We start from the raw sequence: 23,279 nt of genomic DNA on the forward strand, positions 1-23,279 counted from the left end.
AATGATATGTTGTTCTATAAAATGAATAGCAAATAGGATTGAACTTTAAACAATTTATTTTATAAAATAGATAATCCATGTAAAAAATAAATAAAGGTCATCTATGCAAAAAAAAAAAATATATCATACATCTATAAACACAAGAACAAATCACTTTTTGTTCTATAAAATGAACGGCAAATACATTGAAAACTTAAACCATCCGTTTTATAAAATAAAATACAATTTATTTCTGTATTTATAGTTGTCCAATAAAACTGACTTTTTGTATGAATAACTTTTATCGTGAGGCCTACGAAAGTTGATGGTTCAGATCATCAATATAAGTCTGAATTGGAACCTACAAAAGAGGTATAAATGGATATGGAAAGATAAAGTACGAAGAGAAACTTATCGGAGAAGAACTACATAAAAATGCAAACAGGGATGGACCGAGGGGGGGCTGGCAGGGGCAATCGCCCCCTAAAGTTTTGAAAAACCTCCCTAGATACAGTATTAAAATTATAAATATTTTAAAATTATATAGGTTCGCCACCCCAAAGTTTTTGTAAAAAAATTAAGAACCGCCACCCCCTAAATTTTCTACTTTAAAATTAAAAAATTTAATTATTTTTTTTTTGATAAATTCTAAAAATAATAATAATAATAATTTATTTTTTTAAGTATGATTACTTTTTATTTTAAATTTAATAATGTTAAAATAATTGAGAATTTATTTATTAATATGTTAAAGTTTTTTTTATCTGATTAGGGTCTAAATTTTTTAGTTGTTTGGTTATAACTAAATGAAATAAAAAATAAATAAATAAGACTTGCCCCACACTTGAGTTGAAAAGATCCCCAAATTCTCATTAACCTAATTCTCTAATGCTGTGTTTGGTTGGGGGATTTGGGGAGGGATTTGGAAAGGGAAATGGAAAAGGTAGGTGAAATAGAAATAAATCATGCCTATATTTCACATAGTTTCACACACCTTTTCCCTTTCTCTTTCCAAATTCCTCTCCAAATCCCCCAACCAAACACAACATAAGGCCTCTCTCTCTCTCTCTCTCTCTCTCTCTCTCTCTCTCTCTCTCTCTCTCTCTCTCTCTCTCTCTCTCTCTCTCTCTCTCTCTCTCTCTCTCTCTCTCTCTCTCTCTCTCTCTCTCTGAGTTTTGGGATTATCATTGAATTGAAGCAACACTAGAGGTTTCTTTACAAGCCTTCTTGAATTCTACCTTCCCTTCAAAACACTATTCTGGGTATGCAATTTAATCCTATATACATTTATAACTACTCTATAATTTCTACATATCTATACATAGAGATTTGTATGTAATAAAATTAATTGTAGATTGCTTATGCATATATAATTAATATCAATGGTACATATCTTTTTTGTAGATTATATATAATTAGAATTTCAATGGTACATATCTTTTTTATAGAAAATTCTACATGTGTAATATTATTACTGCATATATAATTAATCGGTATTGAGTTCAAAATGCATCAATTTTGAATTATAATAGACTTGTTGTCTCCGAAAGAAATCTTCTCTTGCTTTGGTTGCAAAACCAAACATTTACTGTAGGCTTAAATAATAATAATAATGATAATAATAATAATAAATATCTTTAATTTCTCATAGATGAATAGGCTTAAATATCTTTAATTTCATTGCAATTCACTTCAATTTGGATGCTATTCACCTCGTTAGGGTTAGAAATTCTATTACTCTGAAGATTCTTATTGTTTACCCATTGAAAATGACATGTCCTTTGTTTGTTAGATTAAATTATATTGTTAGTGTGTTTTTTACCTAGTGAGTAACAAAAATTGTTTAATAAATTTCAGGTTCTTAAATAAAATTGAGCTGAATGTTAGGTGAATTATGGTGAATAAAAAAATTGATTCTTTCTTTAAGAAAAGCGGCTCTCAAGATATAGAAGTTAATGCAACTACAAAACCTTCCACTAATAATGTTGAAGCTTCAATTCCTGAACAACGTCCTTGTAAAGTGCCTAGAATAGAATCCAAAGAAGTTTATAAGAAGAATGGGCATCGTTTTCTAGCTTCTTGGAACAAGTTATTTCTAGATTGGCTAGAATATTCTCCAACCAAACATTGTGCTTTTTGTCTTCCTTGCTATCTTTTTACAAAACCGAATGGACGCACTACTTCTAGCGCTTTCATTTCTGATGAATTTTCTTCATGGAAGAAAGTCAATAGTGGGAAGAATTGTGCTTTCTTAACTCATATGGGAAAGGGTCCTAATTCATCGCACAAAATTGCTGTTAAATCTTGCCATGATTTAAGAAATCAAGCGCAACACATTGAGAAGATAGTTGAGAAACAAACTTCTCAACAAGTTGCAAAAAACCGTTTGCGGTTGAAGACTACAATAGATGTTGTCAAATGGCTTACATTTCAAGCTTGTGCATTTAGAGGTCGTGATGAAGGTCATGATTCTAATAATCGTGGGAATGTTATTGAATTGATAAATTTCTTGGCATCTTATAATGCGGATGTGGCAGATGTTGTGTTACACAAAGCTCCTCAAAATGCTTTATACTACTCGCATAAAATTCAAAAAGAGATTCTTAGTATTTTCTTTGACAAAATACAAAGATTCATTCGTGAGGAGATTGATGAAGCAAAATTATACGTTATAGTGGATGAAGCTCAAGATGAATCAAAGAGAGAGCAAATGGCCATTGTTCTCAAATTTGTTGATAAAGATGGTTTTATAAAGGAGCATTTTTTTGACATAGTTCATGTATCGGATACAACATCAGCAACTCTGAAAGAAGAAATATGTATTGTCCTATCTCGTCATAATCTCAGTGTACAAAATATTTGTGGTCAAGGGTATGATGGTGCTAGTAATATGCGTGGTGAGTGGACTGGGTTGCAGGCCTTGTTTCTTCATGACTGTCATTTTGCGTATTATGTTCATTGCTTTGCTCATCGACTCCAATTAGCATTGGTAGCGACAACAAGAGAGGTTATACCCGTTGCTCAATTTTTTTCTTATCTAGCTTTCATAGTTAATCTACGTGGCTCTTCTTGTAAAAGGCATGACCAGTTGAAAGTTGCTCAAGCTGATGCAGCAAAACTTGCCATTGATGAAGTCGAAACTGGTAAAGGCAAAAATCAAGTTGGGACATTGAAACGGGCTGGAGATACTCGATGGGGTTCTCATTTGGGATCTATTTCCTGTTTAATAAATATGTTTGGTGCAACTTGTTCAGTCTTAAGTAATGTCATCAATGATGGAGCCACCTCTACTCAACATGCAGATGCAGATGGAGTTTATGATAAGATTACATCTTTTGAGTTTGTGTGTTATCTTACATCTTATGAGAGATATTATGGGGATTACTAAAGATCTTTGCCAAGCTTTGCAACGTAAATCCCAAGATATATTGAATGCAATGCATCTAGTGTCAACTACAAAAGCACTTGTTCAAAAATATAGAGAAGATGGATGGATTTCTTTGTTGGAGAACGTTCAACTATTTTGTGAAAAATATGACATAGATATTCCTAATATGAGTGCTCGTTACACATCTGGTAGAGGTCGTGCTTGTCACCAAAAAGATTACATTACTATTGAGCATCATTTTCAGGTTGATATTTTTACAATTATATGTGATTCTCAATTACAAGAATTGAACAACAGATTCAAAGAAAATGTGATGGAGTTGCTTATTCTTAGCTCTGCTTTAGATCCCAGGGATGATTACAGTTCGTTCAAAATTGAAGATATATGCAAGCTTACAAATCAATTTTATCCTAATGACTTTACAGAGCAAGAAAAAATTCATTTGAAATTCCAATTGCAAAATTACGAGATTGACATCCTTAAACATCCTGAGTTTCAGCAGTTGTTGACAATTTCTAAATTGTGCCAAATGTTGGCAACAGCAAGGAAGTCAACAATTTATCCTCTTGTCAATAGATTGATTCGTCTTGTTCTAACTTTACCAGTTTCTACGGTGACAACAGAACGTGCATTTCCAGCCATGAAAATTGTAAAGACTAGATTGCGTAACAGGATGGAGGATGATTTTCTTTCAAGTTACTTGTTAACATATGTTGAGAAAGACATCGCTCGAGATTTTGATGTAGATTTCATCATAGATGCTTTTATGTTATGAAAGAACGTCGAGCACAATTTTAGATGCCTAAGTAGATATGTAAAGTAAATAGTTGCTTTTTTGAAAATTATTATGTATTTACTAGAACATATCCAATTGTATTTTGATAATATTTTGCAATTATATACGATGAATGGAAACATATAATTATATATTTTTGTGATATTTGGTAGAAAATGATATTGTATATCACATGCTCATGACAAATTTTTTGATTGCATATACACTCGCGCCCCCCGATATTAGAATCTTGCGTCTGTCCTTGAATGCAAACATGACATCACATGCCATGCTTCGATTTTATACTGCTTATATTGCGAAATTATTCAATATTGAAAAATTTCCCGGCTTGTATATATAATTTTGACAGTATATATATGTCATTCTAAAATAATTTAAGTGACAAGACTATGGAGAAGAAGATCTTTGCTTGCTGTGCCATTTTATGCTTGCTTTTCCTTGATGGAATCCATGGTATGTGTTGTCTATTTCTGTCAAAGCTTTGTCCAAATTGATAGACAAATGGTTGATTCTGAAGATCAAAGTAATATTGGGTTGCTAGAATAAAGATTGATTAGTATAGAATGATTGTTTTTTAGTTTCATATGAAATGGCTGTCCTCTAATAATATTTTTATTATTTTTTTAGTGAACATTCTACAAGAATGATCATTCCAATGCACCGATTTTTATTTTATTTTTTTTTTTTTTTGGTGGCGGCGGCAGCGGATGGAGGGGAAGGGGATAAGTTTTTTCAAATCTATCTAAGGTTGTGAGGCTATCTCTAGTCTTCATGAGTTTTATTTTGATAATTTGATTCTTTCATCTTTTAAGTCTTGTGAATATATATATCTATATACACACATATGTATTGATCCAATAATACTAAAAATGATTTAATCATATTTGTCTTCTAAAAAGTGGATGAAAAGTATAATTTTAATGATAAACTACTAATTTTTTCTAAGATAAATATGATAAAATCATGTAATAATAATTTTTAGTTTTATTTTCGAGTTTCTAAATAAAAATGAAATTGTCCATTTGACTCTTACTTCTTCAAAATAAAGAATCATCAAGGCCCCATTAAATTTCATAAATAACTAGTTCCAAAAATTCACAAGTAAAATCAAATGCTACATTTGACTCTTTTTATATATTAAAGAAAAGAACCATCAAGACCTCATTTAATTTCACAACTACTAGTTCCACAAATTAATCTCATTTAATTTCACAAATTTAAATTAAAAATTTCTCAAATTCATAGTAATTTAATTCTAAAAAAGGGAATTCACTAATCATTGCATATTTTCTGACTTAATTGGCTTTCTTGTGTGCTGTTATTGGTTGTTTGGCAGGTGGGAAAATGAAGGAAAATGGGGTGGCAAAGCAGTGTGAAGAAGACATACAGCTGGGAAAATGTGATGGCAATAAGTGCATCTCTGCATGTCACCAACACTATAAGAGCACCAAACAGGCCTTCTGCCTCCGCAACAAACCTGCCAATGTTACTATACCTGTTGAGTATTTCAACACATAACTGAGAAATTTCTCAGTTTAACATGTTTCTTTTTTAGCTGCGTAACGACCACAAGTTACAACTATAAATTAAAAATAACAATTAGTCATGTTGTAAATGATCGTTGGACAGGCGACAGAGGAAATGTCATTGACTGCTCGAAGAACATAAACCTTGAGGGATGTGATAACAGCAAGTGCTTCTGGGCATGCGTAGACAAAATTAAGGGAGCTGTGGCCGGGACTCGCCTCCCTGGAAATCATACCTGCGAATGCAACATGCTCTGCTAAGTAGTGGACTCATAAACCTCCATTTTTTTTTCTCTTTTTTTTTTCAATGGTATTCTGTCAATTTATCTGCAACTTGAATGGAGAGTAGTTGGGTAACTACGTTCCTCAAAACCCAAATACTAGAATAATGTTCCATTTGAAGTTCTATATAGATCCTTCTTGGCTCTCATTGAAATTGCAATAAACATACAAGTCAATAATGTCAATGCAATGAAAATACAACAGTACTCTATTCAGTATTCCTCTGTTTTCTCACAGGAATTGAGATGGGAAAAGTTACAGAACACTTCAGCTATATATACTAATACAAGTCACATAAATCCAGAATTATCATACAACTGATAAGATCTGCAAATTAATTTTCTCATTCCAACTTCGTGAAACATCTATTCAAGTGCAAAAAAAAAAAAAAAAAATGCTAGTCACCTCTGCATATATAGCAGAAACAGATCGCTTATGACAGCACTAAAAACAGGATCTAACTAACAACAAACTGTCGCAGATCAAAAAAAAAAAAAAAACTACTAACTGCTTTTCAAGATCTTCCCAAGAGGGTGATAATGAAAGTCGAGGAAGGTTTAAAAGCTAGGCCCGCTTGCTTCGGACTGTGACATTTGCATCTACCAGTCGCTTCACTACATCTCTCATTGTGGGTCTTTTGTTTGGCTCCTTTTCTGTACATCTCAAAGCCATCAAAACCACATCAGTCACTTGTTCCATGATACTCGAATCAAAGAATTCATCCAAGAGGCTTGGATCGACAATCCTCTCAATTTCTTCAGTATTGTTCCAAACAGACCTAACCCACCCTACAATATCCAGTTCCTCCAAGAATGAAGGATCTGAGGCCTTCTTTCTGGTTATCAGCTCCAGCAAAACAACCCCATAACTGTACACGTCGGACTCCTTGCTTTTCTTTATTGTAAATGCATTCTCTGTCAAAGTTCATGGAAAAATCAACATCCATATTCCTTGTCTTTTTCTTTTCCTTTGTATGTGTGTCTGTTTAGTGTGTATTGCAAACGAACCGAGCTACTCGCGAACTTGGCTCGGGAAAGGCTCGGCTTGACTCAACTCAGCTCGTTATGTTTATAAACAAGCCACGAGTCACATTTTTAGACTCGTTTATTATTTATTTAAATTATAGGATAAATATATTATTATATATTAATATCTTATATAGAATAATATTTTATAAGCCAACCAAGCTTGATTATCAAGCGGAATTCTCTCTATTATTGAGCTTAGAGCCGAGCTCGAGCTTGATTTTCTAACTCAATAAACAAACAAGCTGAGCTCAAGCCCTATAAAGCTCGGCTCAGCTCGTTTGCAGCCCTATCCATGAATTATGCATCGACATGTGGCTGCTGTTAAAAAAATATATATTGTGCCAAGCAATAATATTATACAACTATTACCTGGCGCAATGTATCCAATCGTGCCTTGAACCATGCTGGAAGGTGTTGAAGATGAAGATTGATCCAAAAGCTTGGCGATGCCGAAATCTGAGATATGAGGCTCCATATCCGAGTCCAAAAGTATGTTCATCGGTTTGATATCTCGGTGCAAAATAGCAGGATCACAGTCATGATGGAGATATGCCAATCCTTGGGCAATTCCGAGTGCTATCTTGTAGCGGACGTTCCACTCCAAAGTTGGAGGTGGTTTCTTCACGTGGAGAACATCATGAAGACTTCCATTTTCCATGTAGTCGTACAAGATCAAACCGTACTCTTTCCTCAACCAAAAGTCTTTCAATTTGACTAAATTCCGGTGCCTGACCTTCCCAGCAGTCTGAATCTCTCTAACCATACTTGTGTTCCCCCCGTTGAGCCCTGCAAACACAAGCTTCTTCACCGCATACACTTCATCTTCAATCGAAGCCTTATAAACAATTCCATGAGCTCCTCTCCCAATAATATACCTCTCATTCAGATTGTCTGTTGCTTCCATGATTTTGTTGATCAGTTTGGCAAATGCACCATCTTCAGGAGAGATCCCAGCTTCCTGTCTCGGTCTTCTACACCAGATAAACACGTAACCCAGCACAAGCACAAGAACAACGCATAGTGATGATCCAAGAGCTATCATTGCAATTTTTAGTTTACTAAGACCTTCCTGGTTGATCTGTTTAGGATCACAAGTTCTGAAATTGCTGTTTCTAATGCAAGTTAGGCCAAAGCAATTGACACAAAGGCCTGGATTACCCAGGAATGAAGAGGGGGATGAATTGAGAAACTTCATCAGTGTTTCTGGTATGGGCCCGGTGAAGTAATTATGAGCGACATTGACCTCGGTTAATGAAGAAAGTTTACCAATGTCTGCCAAAGTTCCGGTCAGATTGTTGAATGATATGTCTAATTGCTCTAGCATAGCCAATTTCCCAAGTTCAGCGGGAACATGACCCTTTAGTCCGTTACGGCTGAGAGCTAATGCTCTCAGGTTCCACACCGCCCCAGTAGATCCAATGGATGAGGGGATGTCCCCACCTAATAAATTTCCACCAAGCTGTATACTCAAAAGGGTTGTGAATTCAAACAAGAATGGTGGAATACCCCCGGTGAAACGATTCCCACTTAGACCTAGAGTGGACAACACCATCAAGCTTCTTAAACTAGATGGAATCGAACCGTTTAACAAATTATAACCCACATCAAATTGCAATAGTTTGGTACAATTCGACAGTTGAGACGGCAACGGACCTTCCAAATTGTTGTGAGAGAGATTCAAAGCCTCAAGATCCAACAGGTTTCCTAGCTCCAGGGGTATAAGCCCTGTAAGCCTATTCATCGCCAAGTTAATATAAGTAACATTAGTAAGGTTTACCAAGCTTGATGAAATTGGACCAGTCAGACTGTTGTTGCTAAGATCCATGTACAAAGGGTTCGGATTTTTCAGAAATTCTGGAACAGCTCCGGTGAGGCTATTCTGTTTAAGAATCAGCCTTGTCAGAGTCGAACAAGTTCCTACATCGGAAGGTATGCTACCTTCAAGACGATTCAGACCCAGCATCAGTTTACTCAATTGTTTATTGAAGCAAAGGTTTGGAGGTATTTCACCAACGAATGAGTTGTTGGTGAAGTCCACCAGGGTCAAATTACAATTCATTCCTAAACTTTGGGGTATGACTCCGGAAAAATGGTTGTTGAACAAAGAAATGTTTCTCAAATGCTTTAGCTCAGCGATCTCAGGAGGTAGTTCCCCGGAAAGATTATTGTCGTACACATGAAAATTCTCAAGGCTCTGAATCTTCCAAATACTTATTGGAATCTCACCATCCAAACGGTTAGTATACAAGAAAAGGTTCTGCAACTCACTCAGCAACCCTAATTCGCTCGGGATTTCCCCCTCAAGTTGGTTGTCATAAAGCTGAAGATCATTAAGGGATTTCATATTGCCAAGCTCAGGTGGTATTCTACCCGATAAATGGTTTTCACAGAGGTAAAGAAGTGTCAGCTGGGTTAATTGTCCGAGAGAAGGTGGGATAGGACTGGTTAAACCACAACGAGCAGCGGCAAGTTGAGTTAAGCTACTACAATTTCCCAACCCTGGTGGAATACCACTGCTAAAATAGTTGAAAGACAAGACCAAAGTGTCCATTTGCTTGAAACTACCCAAACCTAATTGAATAGTACCCTTTAAACTGTTATTACTAACATCAAGATACATTAGCTCCTCAAGATTATTCAAACTCTCCGGTAAATCCCCAACAAATTGATTATCATTCAAGTAAAGTTCTACCAATTTGGTACAATTTCCTATGGAGGAAGGAATGGTGCCTGACAATTGATTACCATATAGCCAAAGAGATGAAATCTCACTCATGTTGCCAACATTCAATAGGATTGAACCGTTAAGTTCGTTCACATCGAGCCAAACAGTATCCAAATGTGGGATTCGAAACAGGGATTCAGGGATTGAACCTTTCATGAAATTAGAATACAAGTTTATGAATCTCAAATTCAGCAAATTCCCAAAGCTCTCTGGTATATCACCAGTGAAGCTGTTTTGGGAGAGTTCCAAGTATTCAATGAGACTACAATTACCCAATTCAGAAGGGATTGAACCTGTGAAACCATTGTTGCTGAAATCAATGGACTTCAATTGGGTCAATTCAGCTATCTCAGGTCCTAATCGACCCAATATTTGAAAACCAGAGAGGTTTAAAGAAACTACAAAGCGGCTGTGGTGATGATTGGAGTCACATTGGACTCCAACCCATGAACAAGGAGTGGAATCAGAAGCGTTCCAGCTTGATTTCATGGAAGGAGGAATAGAAGTCCAATGGGTCATGAGTGACAACAGAGTTGTACCATCAGAGCTCAACCCAGATACAGCATAGATTGAAACAGAGAAACACAACAACAGAGAGAGAGAATAGGAAGAAATTTTCATAATTATCTGTAAATCAAAAGAGATTGGAAAATGCTGTCAAGGAGAGAGAGGAAGAGTAGGAGAACAATAAAGAAAGAACTTACCCTACTGGGAAAATTTCCATTTCCCAAGAAAACACAAGAAGCTCTTTGACAGTGTTTTGAGTTTGTGAGTACCTCTCAATGTCACTGAACATTTTATATATATATATATATATGGAAGAAGATGATAACCGACTTTAGTATTATATATATATGTAGAGAGAGAGAGAGAGAGAGAGAGAGAGTGGAGGGAGGGAGGGAGGGAGCTGAGTAGGAGAAACAGACTCCTGAATAAATGTTGCGGCTTGGTTGGTCGTATCTTGTTATCATTTTATACTAGTAAAACGTTTTTTTAAGTTAAAAAAAGTAGAAAGTCAAATATTTTTATAATTTATAATTTTTTGATAAAATTAAAAAATAATTTTAAAAAATCAATAAAAATATAATTCCCAAACAACCCCTCAGTGAGGGTTTAGGGAATTCTATAAATAATAATAATAATAATAATAATAATCATAAAAAATAAGATTCAAACATTATATCAACTTAACAACTTCACAAACACATTAATAACTTTCAAAAAGTTCAAAAATCACTGAAAAAAACAAGGGTTCTATGTAATAAATGAATTTAGAAGTATTGAAAGAACTCACAACTCAATTAATGTATACAAGAGGTACAATAAAATTATATCAATACAAGAAAATAGAAAAAAGCATGGTTGCTTAAGAATATCTTTAATGGACTCTTTAAAAAGACTTATTAGTTGTTTTATGTTATTTTATTTGCTCCAATGGGCTAGCTAATATGATAACTATTTTAACAACATTCGTGCAAACTAGCTACATTTGGAGAGCATTGAGGAGACTCTTTAAACTATATAGATAAATATGTAAAATAAAGAGTAGCATTGAAACACATAAATAAAAAATTAATTAAGTAAAATAAGGAGGACATTATTTTCATATTTTAACTAATAAAAAATGAAAAATAATAATAGAATTGCTCTAAAAACACATACCACATACGTTGACACACTATTAAGCCAATCAAAAGTGAGATCCATAACTAACCAAACTAAGTTGGCAACGCAACAAAATGAAGACACCCTAAACAAATTACAAACTACAATTCATCAATAAATTTTATTTTATCGATAAAAAAAAAATCATTATTCATTCTTACTATTTTAATATTAATCATAAATGTTTACAATATAATTTTTTAATGAAGACACCCTAAACAAATTACAAACTATACTTCATCAATAAATATTATTTCATCGATCAAAAAAACAAATCATTACTCATTCTTACTATTTTAGTATTAATCATAAATGTTTACAACATAATTTTTTAATGACTGTTTTAATCTTAACCTTTTTATAAAGAAAATTAATTCTTTCTAGTGAAAACATGAGCCGACCTTTAATTTTTGGTTTCTTTACTTTTTCTGAATTCATTTCCTATTTGATTTCAATTGCTATTTTTTTTTTTTCAAAACAAAGGATTAAAAAAATAAATATTCTAGGTAAAAATTAATTTTGATATGAAAGTAAGGTCAACGTAATAATTTTTTTTAAAAGCTTATTTTTCTCGGTCTAAAATTAATAAGCATTTAAAACTCTTTTAGACGATGTTTATTTAGCGGGTAGGAGGCCAGATTGGATTAGTATGAGTATGGGTTCCACCCACACCTTGTTTGGTGATGATTTGGGAGAGGAGATTAATAGGGTGAGGGGGCTTAGTAATCCCTCTCAAGAGAAGAATTAGCTTGGCTGGATTTTGAATAGGATTAGAAAAATAATGAATGGATTGAATTTATTTTATATTAAAAAAAAAATTTAATTTTTTTTTATCAAATGCACCTGTTTGTTTTTATATTTGTTTTAGTTTTTTTTTAATATATAAATAATTATTTTTATTTATTTTATATAAAAATAATTTCACAATCTCATCACTAACCATCTCCCACACTATCATCAAAACAAACACACTTTTACTTAATCCTCTCACTAACAATCTACATATTAATAATCTCTTCACTAACCATCCTTTCACTAACAATTACATCCAACTTAATCCGTCAAACAAACGTGGCATTAAGACTAAATGAAGAATTAGGCTCGATTTGTTTTAAATAACATATTCTATTATTTTGATTTCAAAATTTTTTTCATGGACTCATTAAACAATGATATTTATTATCATCTATTATGCCTTAACAAATATCTCATGGAAAATTATTATGTTCATTTTGAGACAAATTCACGTCATGCCTCAATTTACTTGTTATTGATTAAAATAATATGACCTATTATTTTAAGTTTGTTTTAGAGAAATAACATGATAAATAACACAATGTGAATCTATGGAGGATTGTTTAGTGAATAATCACTCAAAAACCAAAACCACAAAACCCAGCTAAGAATATGTATAACAAAAATGCTTAGGAACACTAAAAAAAAAAAATATTAGGAAAGCACTAATGAACTAACTCCCCTCATAGTAGGATGGGTATCTCTGTTATTGTTTTTTTTTTTTTTTTTTTTTTCTCTTTTACTTTTTCAACTTATTAGAACTGTTAGTACTCTATCTATTAGAGGTCTCAATCAGTATATGTATAAAAGTCAATGTTCAACGCGGTCTCTTTGTTAGGTCTATGGGACAGTGACACTCACAGTTTTCACACTTTGAGAGGAGAAATTAGAAACGGTTCACACATCAAAAAAATTTTATTAGGTGGTCCAGGAGAAATCAGAAACGGTTCACACTTCAAAAAATTATTAGGTTGTTCGGGAGAAATTAGAACTGTTCACACTTCAAAAAAAAATTGTTAGATGGTCCAAGAATAGAGAAGTTAATTGTTGGTCCTGATTATCGTCAATAGTGCTTTAATAATGTTATGATTGATAGAAAATGTGAGATTTATAATTTTGTATTAAGTAATTAAAGAATAAGAAAGGATACGATATATTGTAATTGATGAAAAATATCATCACATGGCGTCCCAAGAGTACCAAATAATTTTTTCAACACTGCTGGGGACCCCAGTGGAGGGTGACTCCAGCACCCCCACCTCCACGTGAGGGGCTGTGAGAGCAAGCCTAAAAAAAAGTAAACAAATAAATAAATTTCCACCAATCAAAAAACAGTGGAGGTGGTGGGGATCACCCCCACTGTGGGGTCTAAGTCTTTTTCCTAATTTTTTTTAGAAATGTCGCTAGGCAATGACTTTCCATAGGGTATTTGTTTGAACAAACTGTATAAACACGAATTGCAAAATAATAAATAGTGAGCTCTAAATAAACTATTTAGATATAAATGATATATATATATATATATTTGACTATTAATCTAATCTTTACTAAACTAATCGAATAATAAATTAGTAAATTTATTAGAAAAGTCTAATCCAACACTTTCAAAAATCACAACACCCACATTGCTTGCCTTGTCTTTCAAAGTTAGAATGACCAAATAACTTCTCTTACCTCACACCCTGTATTTCAAAAAATTATTTTTTTCTTCAAGAAATAAATAATATAAAATAATATTCCAAACCTACCAAATAAGTTAGGGTGTAAAAATGACCCGCGGCCCGAGATGGGCCTGGCCCATTTAGGCCCGCTTGGGCCCTAGCCCGAGCCCAGTCCGAGCCCCTAGGCTACGGCTTGGTCCATTTTTTTGAAGCACGGCCCATGGACCCCGCCTGTGGCCCAATTCATCGGCCCACTTAGGGCCCTGCCCGAAGACCAACCCGCCCGGCTAGCCCAAGGCCCAGTATAATTTAATGGAAAATAATAAAATTTTGATAGAAAAAAATTTAAAAAACAAAAAAAAAAATAGTTAGACCCGTCCAAGTCCGGCACAAGCCCGAGGCCATGCTCGAGCCCATTGGGCCGGCCCACTATCCCGCCCAAGGCCCAAATACCCTTGGGCCTGGGACTGGGCTTGGGTCTAGGCTTAATTTTTTGTCCCGTGGCTCGGCCCAACCCGGCCTGAATTTTGGCTGAAACCCACAAGACCCGACATGAGCCGGGCCAGATTTATACTCCTACAAATAAGCACTACTATCTCTGGCCCCGTTTGTTTTGAGTTATAGCAAGGGGATTAGGATTACTAGTACCTTGGGATTAGTATATGGGGTGTTTGTTTTGAGAGATAGCCTTGGGACTATTAATACCTTGGGACTAACTAATACCTTGGTATTACTAATACCTTGTTTGTTTTGAGAGATAGGGAGTGTACTACTAATACCTTGGTATTACTAATACCATTGGGGAGGGGATTCATAGTGAGGAGGTAGAGATGGTATTAGAAAAATAGTGAGGGGATTAGAATTTTTTTTATTTTTTTTATTTTTTATATTGGAAATTTTTTTTTAAATATAATTTTTAATTTTTTATATTTTTTATTTGTTTTATTATTTTATATAAAAATAATTTAACAATTCCTCACTACTAATCCTCTCACTATCAATCCCCTCACTACTAATCCCCTCACTATCAATCCCCTCACTAACAATCCCCTCATTATTAATCCCCTCACTATCAATCCCCTCCATTCTATCTCTGAAAACAAACGACCCTCACTAACAATCCCCTCACTATCAATCCCCTCCATTCCATCTCTAGAAACAAACGGGACCTCTGTGTCAAAAGTGTCTCGGATCATATGTGACTATGCCACGTTTTGAATTACTTTATGAAAATGTTAACAATAATAATATAGACTTTCACTATCTCTCTGTCACTACTCCACACACACATGACAGTTAGTGATTGGATGGAAAAAAATAAATAAAATATTGATCAATAACAACCCGCTGGGATCCTAAAGGTCTCCTCCACTGAGGTGCCAAGCATTTTGCAAATGTTAATTGTGATTTTGAAAAGGCCACCATACACTCAGACCTCACCAACCACAGAAATTAGAAAGAGAGAGAGCGAGAAACGACTTTGACTTGCTTTTGACTTAATATAGGTCACTCGCAACCCCACCCCGCAACAACCAGAGTTTAGTTTATTACCCACAGCTCTATATTTTATTCGGAGATTATGAATTTATAATTTTTTATTTAATCAGTTATATGTGTCTTAGTCTTTATATATTAATTTTTATTTATTTATTTTAAAACTTTCTTTTTTATTACTTTTCCTGGTCGTCTTACATCTAATATTCAAGTCTCATTCCTAATCTCCTCAGTAGACAATTATTCCAACAATAATTATAGGGTAAATTACGTTGGACAATCTTTATTGTTTTTTAAAACGATTAATTCGGTTTGTATACTAAACAACAAACAGAAATCAAAAGAAATAAAAAAAATGAGAGAAAAATATTTGATTTCAAAAATCAAACTAGAAATAGAATTAAATAAATAAAAACAGATTTTATTTTGTTACCAAAATAAAATTAAAATCTGATTTAAATAAATAATAATAAAACAGAAAATAAATAAATAACTTACTTTATTAATATCTTAAATATTATTTTGATCAAGTTCAGTGTTTAATACTGTGTCCTTAAGACAGATTTGTCCTCTCCACGGTACTTTCAGAATGTGGACGTCTATCTCTCAAGATGAAATGATCAGCTACAAACAATAGCAGCACTACAAATTGTTTGCCTAACGAACACACTAAGTGTTTATACTCTCTCACAGAAGAAAATAACGCAGCAATATGAAGAGAATGTTTTCAGAATTATGAAGGACGAAAATTAGAGTTACAAATTCCAAATGAGGGATGTCCTATTTATAGATGGATTGGTGGCTGCAGGTTTTGAATTAAACAGGTGCAAACCTGTTTGAACAGGTATGAAACCTGTTTAGTTTTGAATTTAAACAAATTTAAATTTGTTGGGTTCGTAATTCAAACAAATAAAAAATGGGAAGGGTCCTGTTTGGGTGTACAGTAAAACCGGACCAGTTTATTTTCAGAATTAATTTTACCAAAAAATAAAATTAAATTCAAATATTTTTTGCCCAAAAAGATAGGTATTGGGCCAGACAAGCCCAACCTCACACTACGCACCCGCATCCAAGCCCAGTCCAGACGACGGCGGCGCGCGCATGGTGATTTTTGGGCCCAATGGGTCTAGCCCATTTTGCCCATAACCTTCCTCTCTAAAACACTTGAGTACCCCTTGGGGCACACCCCAAGTTCCAATCTCATGCCTTATAAACCCATTCAAAATTTTCCATCAAATCAATGCGGGACAAGTCTTATTCAAACCTTTAAGGATTTTCCACCAAAACTCCATTTTCATGGAGCATACTTTGGCTATAATTTTCCATTCACTCGGTAATGGTTTTGAGCAACCAAATATACCACGTGAATCACAACGCGATATAAAACGCGTTACCACTTTGACCTGCGAAAATCGACGCACGGGTCCCACCTAAACATTAGACCAAAGTTAGAAAAAAATCTATTTTTTATCCAGATTTTCCAAACCATTTTCCAACAAATTATAATGACTCCTTAAGTTTTGGTCCATTTACATTTCACCCCTTGACATTCTAAAAATTACGTTCTCACTCCTGTGGTTAATAGTCTCATTTCACAAACCTTCCTACTTATATAAAAGGCAACAACTCTTAGTAGAAAAATAGATAAAATTACATTGAAAAAAAAAAAAAAAAGCAAAGCAAAGGAAAAGGGGAAAAAAGAAACAGGGGAAGTAAAACAAAGCATGAAAAGAGAGAGTATATGAGTTCAATATCTTCATTCCGTCTAAATAATTACAATAACAGGGGAGTTAGTGCAATTTTTCAAATGCTAGGGGATAATATCTATTAAACCCAAACTTCAAAGGGTGTAAGTATAATTTATCCATAATTATATACTACCTAATATATCAATTACTATATGAACATATATTATGATATTACCACTTTAAAATTATAAATCTCACCCATTATATAAACTATAAAGACCAAATTATTTAAAATTATATCACATCATTCGTTAATATATTAATTAATATACCAATTAATACGTATAGTTTTATTCTAACTATAAAGGCCCCATTGGAGATTCGGTTCTAGATAGAATTTTTTGATGAATCTAATTTATTTTGTCGTATCTTTTTGTAATTTTTTTTTTAAATAATAATAAATACTAGACAATAAAATCATGTTTATTTGGCTAAATTAAATTACATTGGATTCATGTCTGAAAGGGCAAATCATAGTTCATGTTATTTAACCTATTTTGTCCTATCTTTTTGAAATTTAATAATAATAATAATAAATACAAGACAATAATATCATGTTTATTTGGATAATTAGATGGAATTAACATGTCTGAAATGGTATATTATAATCATATTTATTTTATTCTATATAACTCATATCTTTAATATAAATTCAAAATTTTCTCATTATTAAAAGAATGAGCAAATACTTCCAAAACAAATACTCAAAACGTAAGTAAATAAATCCGTTACCATAAACCCTACTGATAATTATCCCCTTCTCTCTTTTTTCCATTTTGAAAAAGATTGCACAACCACCAAAAAAAATATTGGTAGTTTTTAAACGAAGTACGAACGAAAATACTAAACACAACCCAATGGAGGTTGGTTAAGATTGAAAATTGTGGTAATAAAATATGCAAACAACACTACATCTGAAAATATAATTAAACAAAAATTGAAGCATGTCTAAGGACCAAAATCATAGCAGTTTGGGACAAAATCATGGTAGTTTGCATTTTTCATGTGTAAAATATATATAATTATACAAGGGTATGAAACTACATGTAAAATGTACATTGGAATTAATAAATTTTGGCATTATGTAAATCTTAACTAACAAACGCCATTACGGCGGTAGTTAGCAAGACTTCACTAACAATGCCATAGGCAATCTAACAATAATACCCATAGGGGGAGTAAATATTCGTCTCTTTCCGTACTCGTGTGCAAGTTTTGCTCTCTTCCGACTGACCTAAGAACACAAAGACAGTGAGCTACCCAATGGGTGGTTGTCGAAAAAACCCTCCGACGGTCAAGTTAGCACCCTTAGAGAGAGAAAGAGGAAGAGAGGGAGAGGAGACAAAGTGGTAGGTAGCTCTAATAGCAAGATTTTCTAGACTTGTGCATGGAGGGTCAGCACCGTCTATATAGGTCTGCACGCTCCTCTCTGTCTCATCCTTTTGATGGGTGGATATGTTCTCCTCTTATCTTCTTCCACGTGTAAGAGCCAATACTGCCAAAAATCGAATGTCAATACCGCCTAACAGTATTGACGCGTATGGACAGCGGAATCTCCTTCCAGCAGTCAAATGATGCCACGAAGCACACCCTACCGAGCTAAACCAAGCACGGTGCCACAATCCTCCTTCAGGACCACGCTACTGAACAAACCACTGTACGGGCCCAACCGAGCTCTGTAATCCATAGCGAGCTCCTGCTCGGTTGAACCCGACCTTCTTAGGACAAATTTCATCCAGCTTAGCAAAATTTACATCTTCACCGAGCTAGTAGCTCAAAGTTGTCTCCAACTTGACCGGACCTACTCATCGGCCCAACACGTACTTAACGTCCAACTGAGCAAAGACCTTGACCCCAACCCAAACTAGCTCGACCCATTACTAAGCCATAAATCTCCCTCTCAATTGCCCCTTAATTCCACCTGCACTAGCATGATCAGGATTACATTCATTGGCTGAGCTCGTCCTCATGTTCAATCGTTATCTACTCAATGAATCGTCCCACCACTCACACTTCCAAACTGTTTCGTTCTTTTCAACCGCACATTTCTCATGCTCGGTCTTACAGCCTTCCTGGTTGGAGATTTGGCTTTTTAGCCTGTCTTTTCAAGATTGACACCGGTCTTATCATAGACACGTGTTGTTCACTAATTAGCCCCGTACTGCCTATCCAACTATCCCATGCTGTCTTTCCAAATTCAAACTTTGGCGCCTATTTCCATTCTATACGCCTAACCTTTTTATTTCTTCCTCACTTCTCACTGTTCATCTTCTTCATTCCTCATCAAGCCATTTTTCCTAAAACCAGTGTCACTATCTTCAATCTGCAGTGCTCAAATCAGAGCACCTATTGTATCTATCCTTCATCGCCGTTGTTGTGGGGGGTGCGCCTCTCCAATTGCAACATCGATCAAGGCTCTGACCAGGTGAGTTCTCCGTATTCCTCTGTGGTATCTCTTTTTTCTTCGTGTTCTTCATGTTCTTGAACTTTAACTCACATATTCATCGATTAAAGAGGATTAAAGCACCCAAACACAGCTAAAAATTGAATAGGGTTAGGGTTTAGCACAACTTTTGATGCCAAAAAGATCTTGTGCCCCTAGTTTCCCACTGTTCATTATTTCCTTTGATAAATAAGCGTGGATCTGTGCTTAGCCGGGCTCAAAGCGCCTTTTTGATCTGAAAACCCTAGTCGGCTAGACAAATTCGTTGTTTATGGAATTGGGGCAGAAAATCGAGATACATAGTATACAAGATCGTGCGACCAAGCTAGGATCTATCAAATCATATAGACCGAGCTGCAAAGCCCGCTCAATGTGACCGAGCTAACAACAAGCTCACATGCGCGACTATGCTGCCACTCATACATGGTTTTTAATTGCAGAATCCTAGGGGGCCAGACACACCAATACCAAGGCTCTTAAAGACCGAGCAGCCACTATGCACAACTTTGCCAACTTAATTTTATCGGGCTAAACAAATCGGCCTTCCATGGGGCATTATCGCTTTCTTGTAAACACGCCGGGTACACAAGCCGCGTTTCGAGAGGAGTAGGGCATCCCAGCCGACGTACACTTAGAGCTCGGTGAAGAGGACATAAACCCGTATGGCAGATTAGAGTCCTGCCCCTTCACCGTGCTAAGCATAGTTGAAGGAGGACTCTGTTTTCCGGTGTAACCCTTAATCTGTGAATTTCTAAGACGCACCAGACTAGCTCTCACACAAGTATCCACCAATACATACAGAATAATAAACGGAGTAGCCCAGCTGAACCAGTGGCTTGGCCTGAATCTGGGCCTGGCCGAGATCTTGTGCCAATATATGCTCGGTCGCACGGTAGGCGGGTATAATTATTACCTGAAAATAAGGTCACACCGAGAACGTCTAGTAACTAGTACACCGGACAAAGATATACACTATGACGAATTCTTCTGAGAGTCTGGCAATTATGAAACCGCCAATGTACCCGGTTGGTACATTAGCAAAGATTTTGGTTCATCATGTAAGTCGGGCTCCTTAACCGATCAATTATCTAACTCTATCACTCTATGCTAACAGACTTCTTTTTGTAGCCATTGAAGAGTTACAAGCGAACTATTTCCACCCAAATGAAGACGTCATGCGAACCATGCTAAGGTACCGTCACCGGGATTGTCACTATCTTCTCAGTTACGTGCCGAACTACCGATACTCTGCCAAACGCAAAAGCAAGGTAACAGATTTGCTTCGAGAACCCTCCCCGCCACCAGATCTGACGCTTCCAGACGTTCCTCTAATCCGGTTGATTGAGGAACAAGAGATGGCAAAGAAGACCCGAATTAAGAACCTGATTATAGCCACTTCAACCGATCTGCCGAGTAACCCTCCTCCTGTCCCTACTATTGGTCAGACTTTTGGGATTGTGATTGCTCTGGCTTCGACTACCGCCACCCAGGTCAGTACGGATTCTCGTCGAGCTAGCAAAAGGACTCACTTCATTGACCCGTCTACCGAGCTTGTGGCCGAACTAAGCACCAAGCAGCTGATGCAAGATGTTGAGCCGACACCTATATAGAAGCCGGAGTTCAAGCACCAGAGTAAAGAAATCCCAGTTAATGCTTCAGTTAAGGGAGATAAGGACCATCTTTTGGCTTTTGATTTGTCAAAAGCGTTGCTCCTGCCGAACGATATGATCGAGAGAGATCATGTTCCTGACACCCAGCTCGTGAAATCCGCTGTCAAGTCTATGACTAGGGTATGATTCAAAATTTCATCAAGTCTTTGCTCTATTTATTTCTTTGCTTGGGCTAACTTTCCTCTGATTTCTTGTAGGCTATCCAAAAACAACACCTCATCATGGACCGTATTGTCAACTTGCGTCATAAAGTGACTGAGCTAAATAATGTCGGCAAGAACATCTCGACCGAGCTTGGCTAAGCTAAGGCCTCACTCAAAATCGCCAATGCCGACAACGCGAGGCTTCTTGTCCTGCTCAGTAAGGCCAAGCAGGAAAGGGATGCATTCCGTGCCAAGCTGGAGGAGTTGAAGAAAGCGAGGTAGAAAGACATGGATGAGGCCAATAATCTCAGCTTCAAGGAGGCCGAGGAGAGCTACACTAAACAGGTTGAAGCCATTAAGGACATCTTCCAGTCCGGTTGGAAGGCAACCTGTGAGAAACTCGGCCAAAGATCTAAAATCGAGGTATTCACCTCTCTTCCCCTTGCCTTCCTGCCGATCTATATGGTACCTTACGCAAATGACGTTTTCAACTCGTTGTAAGAGGAGGCTGAGGAAGAGGCAGGGGAAGAGGTCGAGGAAGAAGCCGAGAAAGGAGGCGGTGGGAAAAAGACCCGGCCAAAAAGAGAGCGGCAACAAAGAGAGGACTACCGTGGTCGACCTGGAAACTGTCGCAGAGGGAACCGAAGACGAGTTTGCCGACCTATCCCTCTTAGTCTAGTTTTGAATTTTCTATCTTTTTTTGTTTTAAACTGGCCCCACTTTGTACTCGAACTTTCAATCAATAAAAATCTTAACTTTATGTCATTTGTAATTATGTTGCGTTTCTTCCTTGCAATCGTGCAATATTATTGAACAAAGTATTCACTCCTTTAACCGGGCAAAACATCTCAGCTAGAGGTCAAAAGTTATACAAGACATCACCTCTTTTTGCCAGGCAAAATTGCCTCGGCTAAAAGTCTTGGGTTAAACGATTCATCAACTCTTTTTGCCGGACAAAATCACCTCGCCTAAAAGTCTTGGGTTGAACGACTCGTCAACTCTCTTAACCAGGCAAAATCTCATCGGCTAAAAATCTTGAGTTGAACAATTCATCAACTCTCTTAGCTAAATAAAATTTCCTCGACTAAAAGTCTTGAGTTGAACAATTCATTAACTCTTTTAGCCAGGCAAAATCTCATTGGCTAAAAGTCTTGAGTTGAACAATTCATCAACTCTTTTAGCCGGGGAAAATCTTCTCGGCTAAAAGTCTTGAGTTGAACAATTCAACTCTTTTAGCCGGGAAAAATCTCCTCGGCTAAAAGTCTTCGAGTTGAACAAATCATCAACTCTTTTAGCCGGGCAAAATCTCCTCGGCTGGGAGACAGTTGCCCCTAGTCCACAGCAGCCCAAAAATCATGGCAAAATTTCTAAGTACAGGATTTGCATTCATTTTGGTTATATACATATTTCATAAATCCTTGATGCAACTGAAAGAATTACATTGAAGAGTGGTGGGGCATGATTGCCCTTTAAAAAAATTACATTGAAAGTTTAAACTAAAAATAATACAATTTCAAATTAGCCGCATTCTAAGGCTGAGGTATGGCTTTTCCGTCCAAATCCTCCAGGAGGTATGCCCCTTTGCCCGCCAGACCGATTATCTTATAAGGCCCTTCCTAGTTTGTCCTTAGCTTTCCTTCGCCCGGCACTAGAGTGTTGCCCATTACCTTCCTTAGAACCCAATCCCCAACCTTGAATTGTCTGGGGTGAACTGCTTTGTTATACTTCTTGGACAGTTCTTGTTGGTATGCTACGACATGGATCAATGCCTTTTCTTGGCGCTCTTCCACAAGGTTCAACTCTAGGGCGATGGCTTCAGCGTTTAAGTCCGGCTCCAAATTTTCGCTGTAGATGGTGGGCATGCCGATCTCTAGGGGGATGACTGCCTCTATACTGTATGCCAAAGCGAAAGGCGTCTCCTCAGTTGAGTATCTCG

General features: G+C 36.0%; 3 protein-coding genes and 1 long non-coding RNA gene across 4 annotated transcripts; 2 read left to right on the top strand and 2 right to left on the bottom strand.

Annotated features, from left to right (window-relative positions):
* Positions 1-1,873: 1,873 nt before the first annotated feature.
* Positions 1,874-3,367, top strand: LOC114311945 (uncharacterized). Its single transcript, XM_028258107.2, has one exon. The coding sequence runs from the start codon at positions 1,874-1,876 to the stop codon at positions 3,365-3,367; it is 1,494 nt and encodes a 497-aa protein (XP_028113908.2).
* A 49-nt stretch (positions 3,368-3,416) lies between these two features.
* On the top strand, positions 3,417-4,142 carry LOC145812779 (uncharacterized). The gene has a single exon (XM_082907999.1). The coding sequence runs from the start codon at positions 3,417-3,419 to the stop codon at positions 4,140-4,142; it is 726 nt and encodes a 241-aa protein (XP_082764125.1).
* Positions 4,143-5,621: 1,479 nt separating this feature from the next.
* LOC145789082 (uncharacterized) lies at positions 5,622-10,640 on the bottom strand. The gene is made up of 2 exons (XR_014356352.1): positions 10,429-10,640; positions 5,622-5,925 (listed from the first exon to the last, which is right to left on the bottom strand). It is a non-coding gene; the product is annotated as an uncharacterized LOC145789082 (long non-coding RNA).
* PEPR1 (PEP1 receptor 1) lies at positions 6,227-10,437 on the bottom strand. The gene is made up of 2 exons (XM_028258121.2): positions 7,369-10,437; positions 6,227-6,885 (listed from the first exon to the last, which is right to left on the bottom strand). Exons 1-2 carry the CDS (start codon positions 10,343-10,345, stop codon positions 6,536-6,538), a joined length of 3,327 nt encoding a protein of 1,108 aa, XP_028113922.2. The 5' UTR covers positions 10,346-10,437; the 3' UTR covers positions 6,227-6,535.
* Positions 10,641-23,279: the final 12,639 nt, after the last annotated feature.

Source organism: Camellia sinensis, chromosome 15 (genome assembly GCF_055761805.1).
Source record: "Camellia sinensis isolate YWXY chromosome 15, ASM5576180v1, whole genome shotgun sequence".
Taxonomy (NCBI): Eukaryota; Viridiplantae; Streptophyta; class Magnoliopsida; order Ericales; family Theaceae; genus Camellia; species Camellia sinensis.

Excerpts from the sequence above, each read along its gene's own strand:
- LOC114311945 (XM_028258107.2), top strand. The coding sequence starts at position 1,874 with ATGGTGAATAAAAAAATTGATTCTTTCTTTAAGAAAAGCGGCTCTCAA.
- LOC145812779 (XM_082907999.1), top strand. The coding sequence starts at position 3,417 with ATGCATCTAGTGTCAACTACAAAAGCACTTGTTCAAAAATATAGAGAA.
- PEPR1 (XM_028258121.2), bottom strand. The coding sequence starts at position 10,345 with ATGAAAATTTCTTCCTATTCTCTCTCTCTGTTGTTGTGTTTCTCTGTT. Across the intron at positions 6,886-7,368 it reads GATTGGATACATTGCGCCAG|AGAATGCATTTACAATAAAG; the intron begins GTAATAGTTGTA and ends GAACTTTGACAG.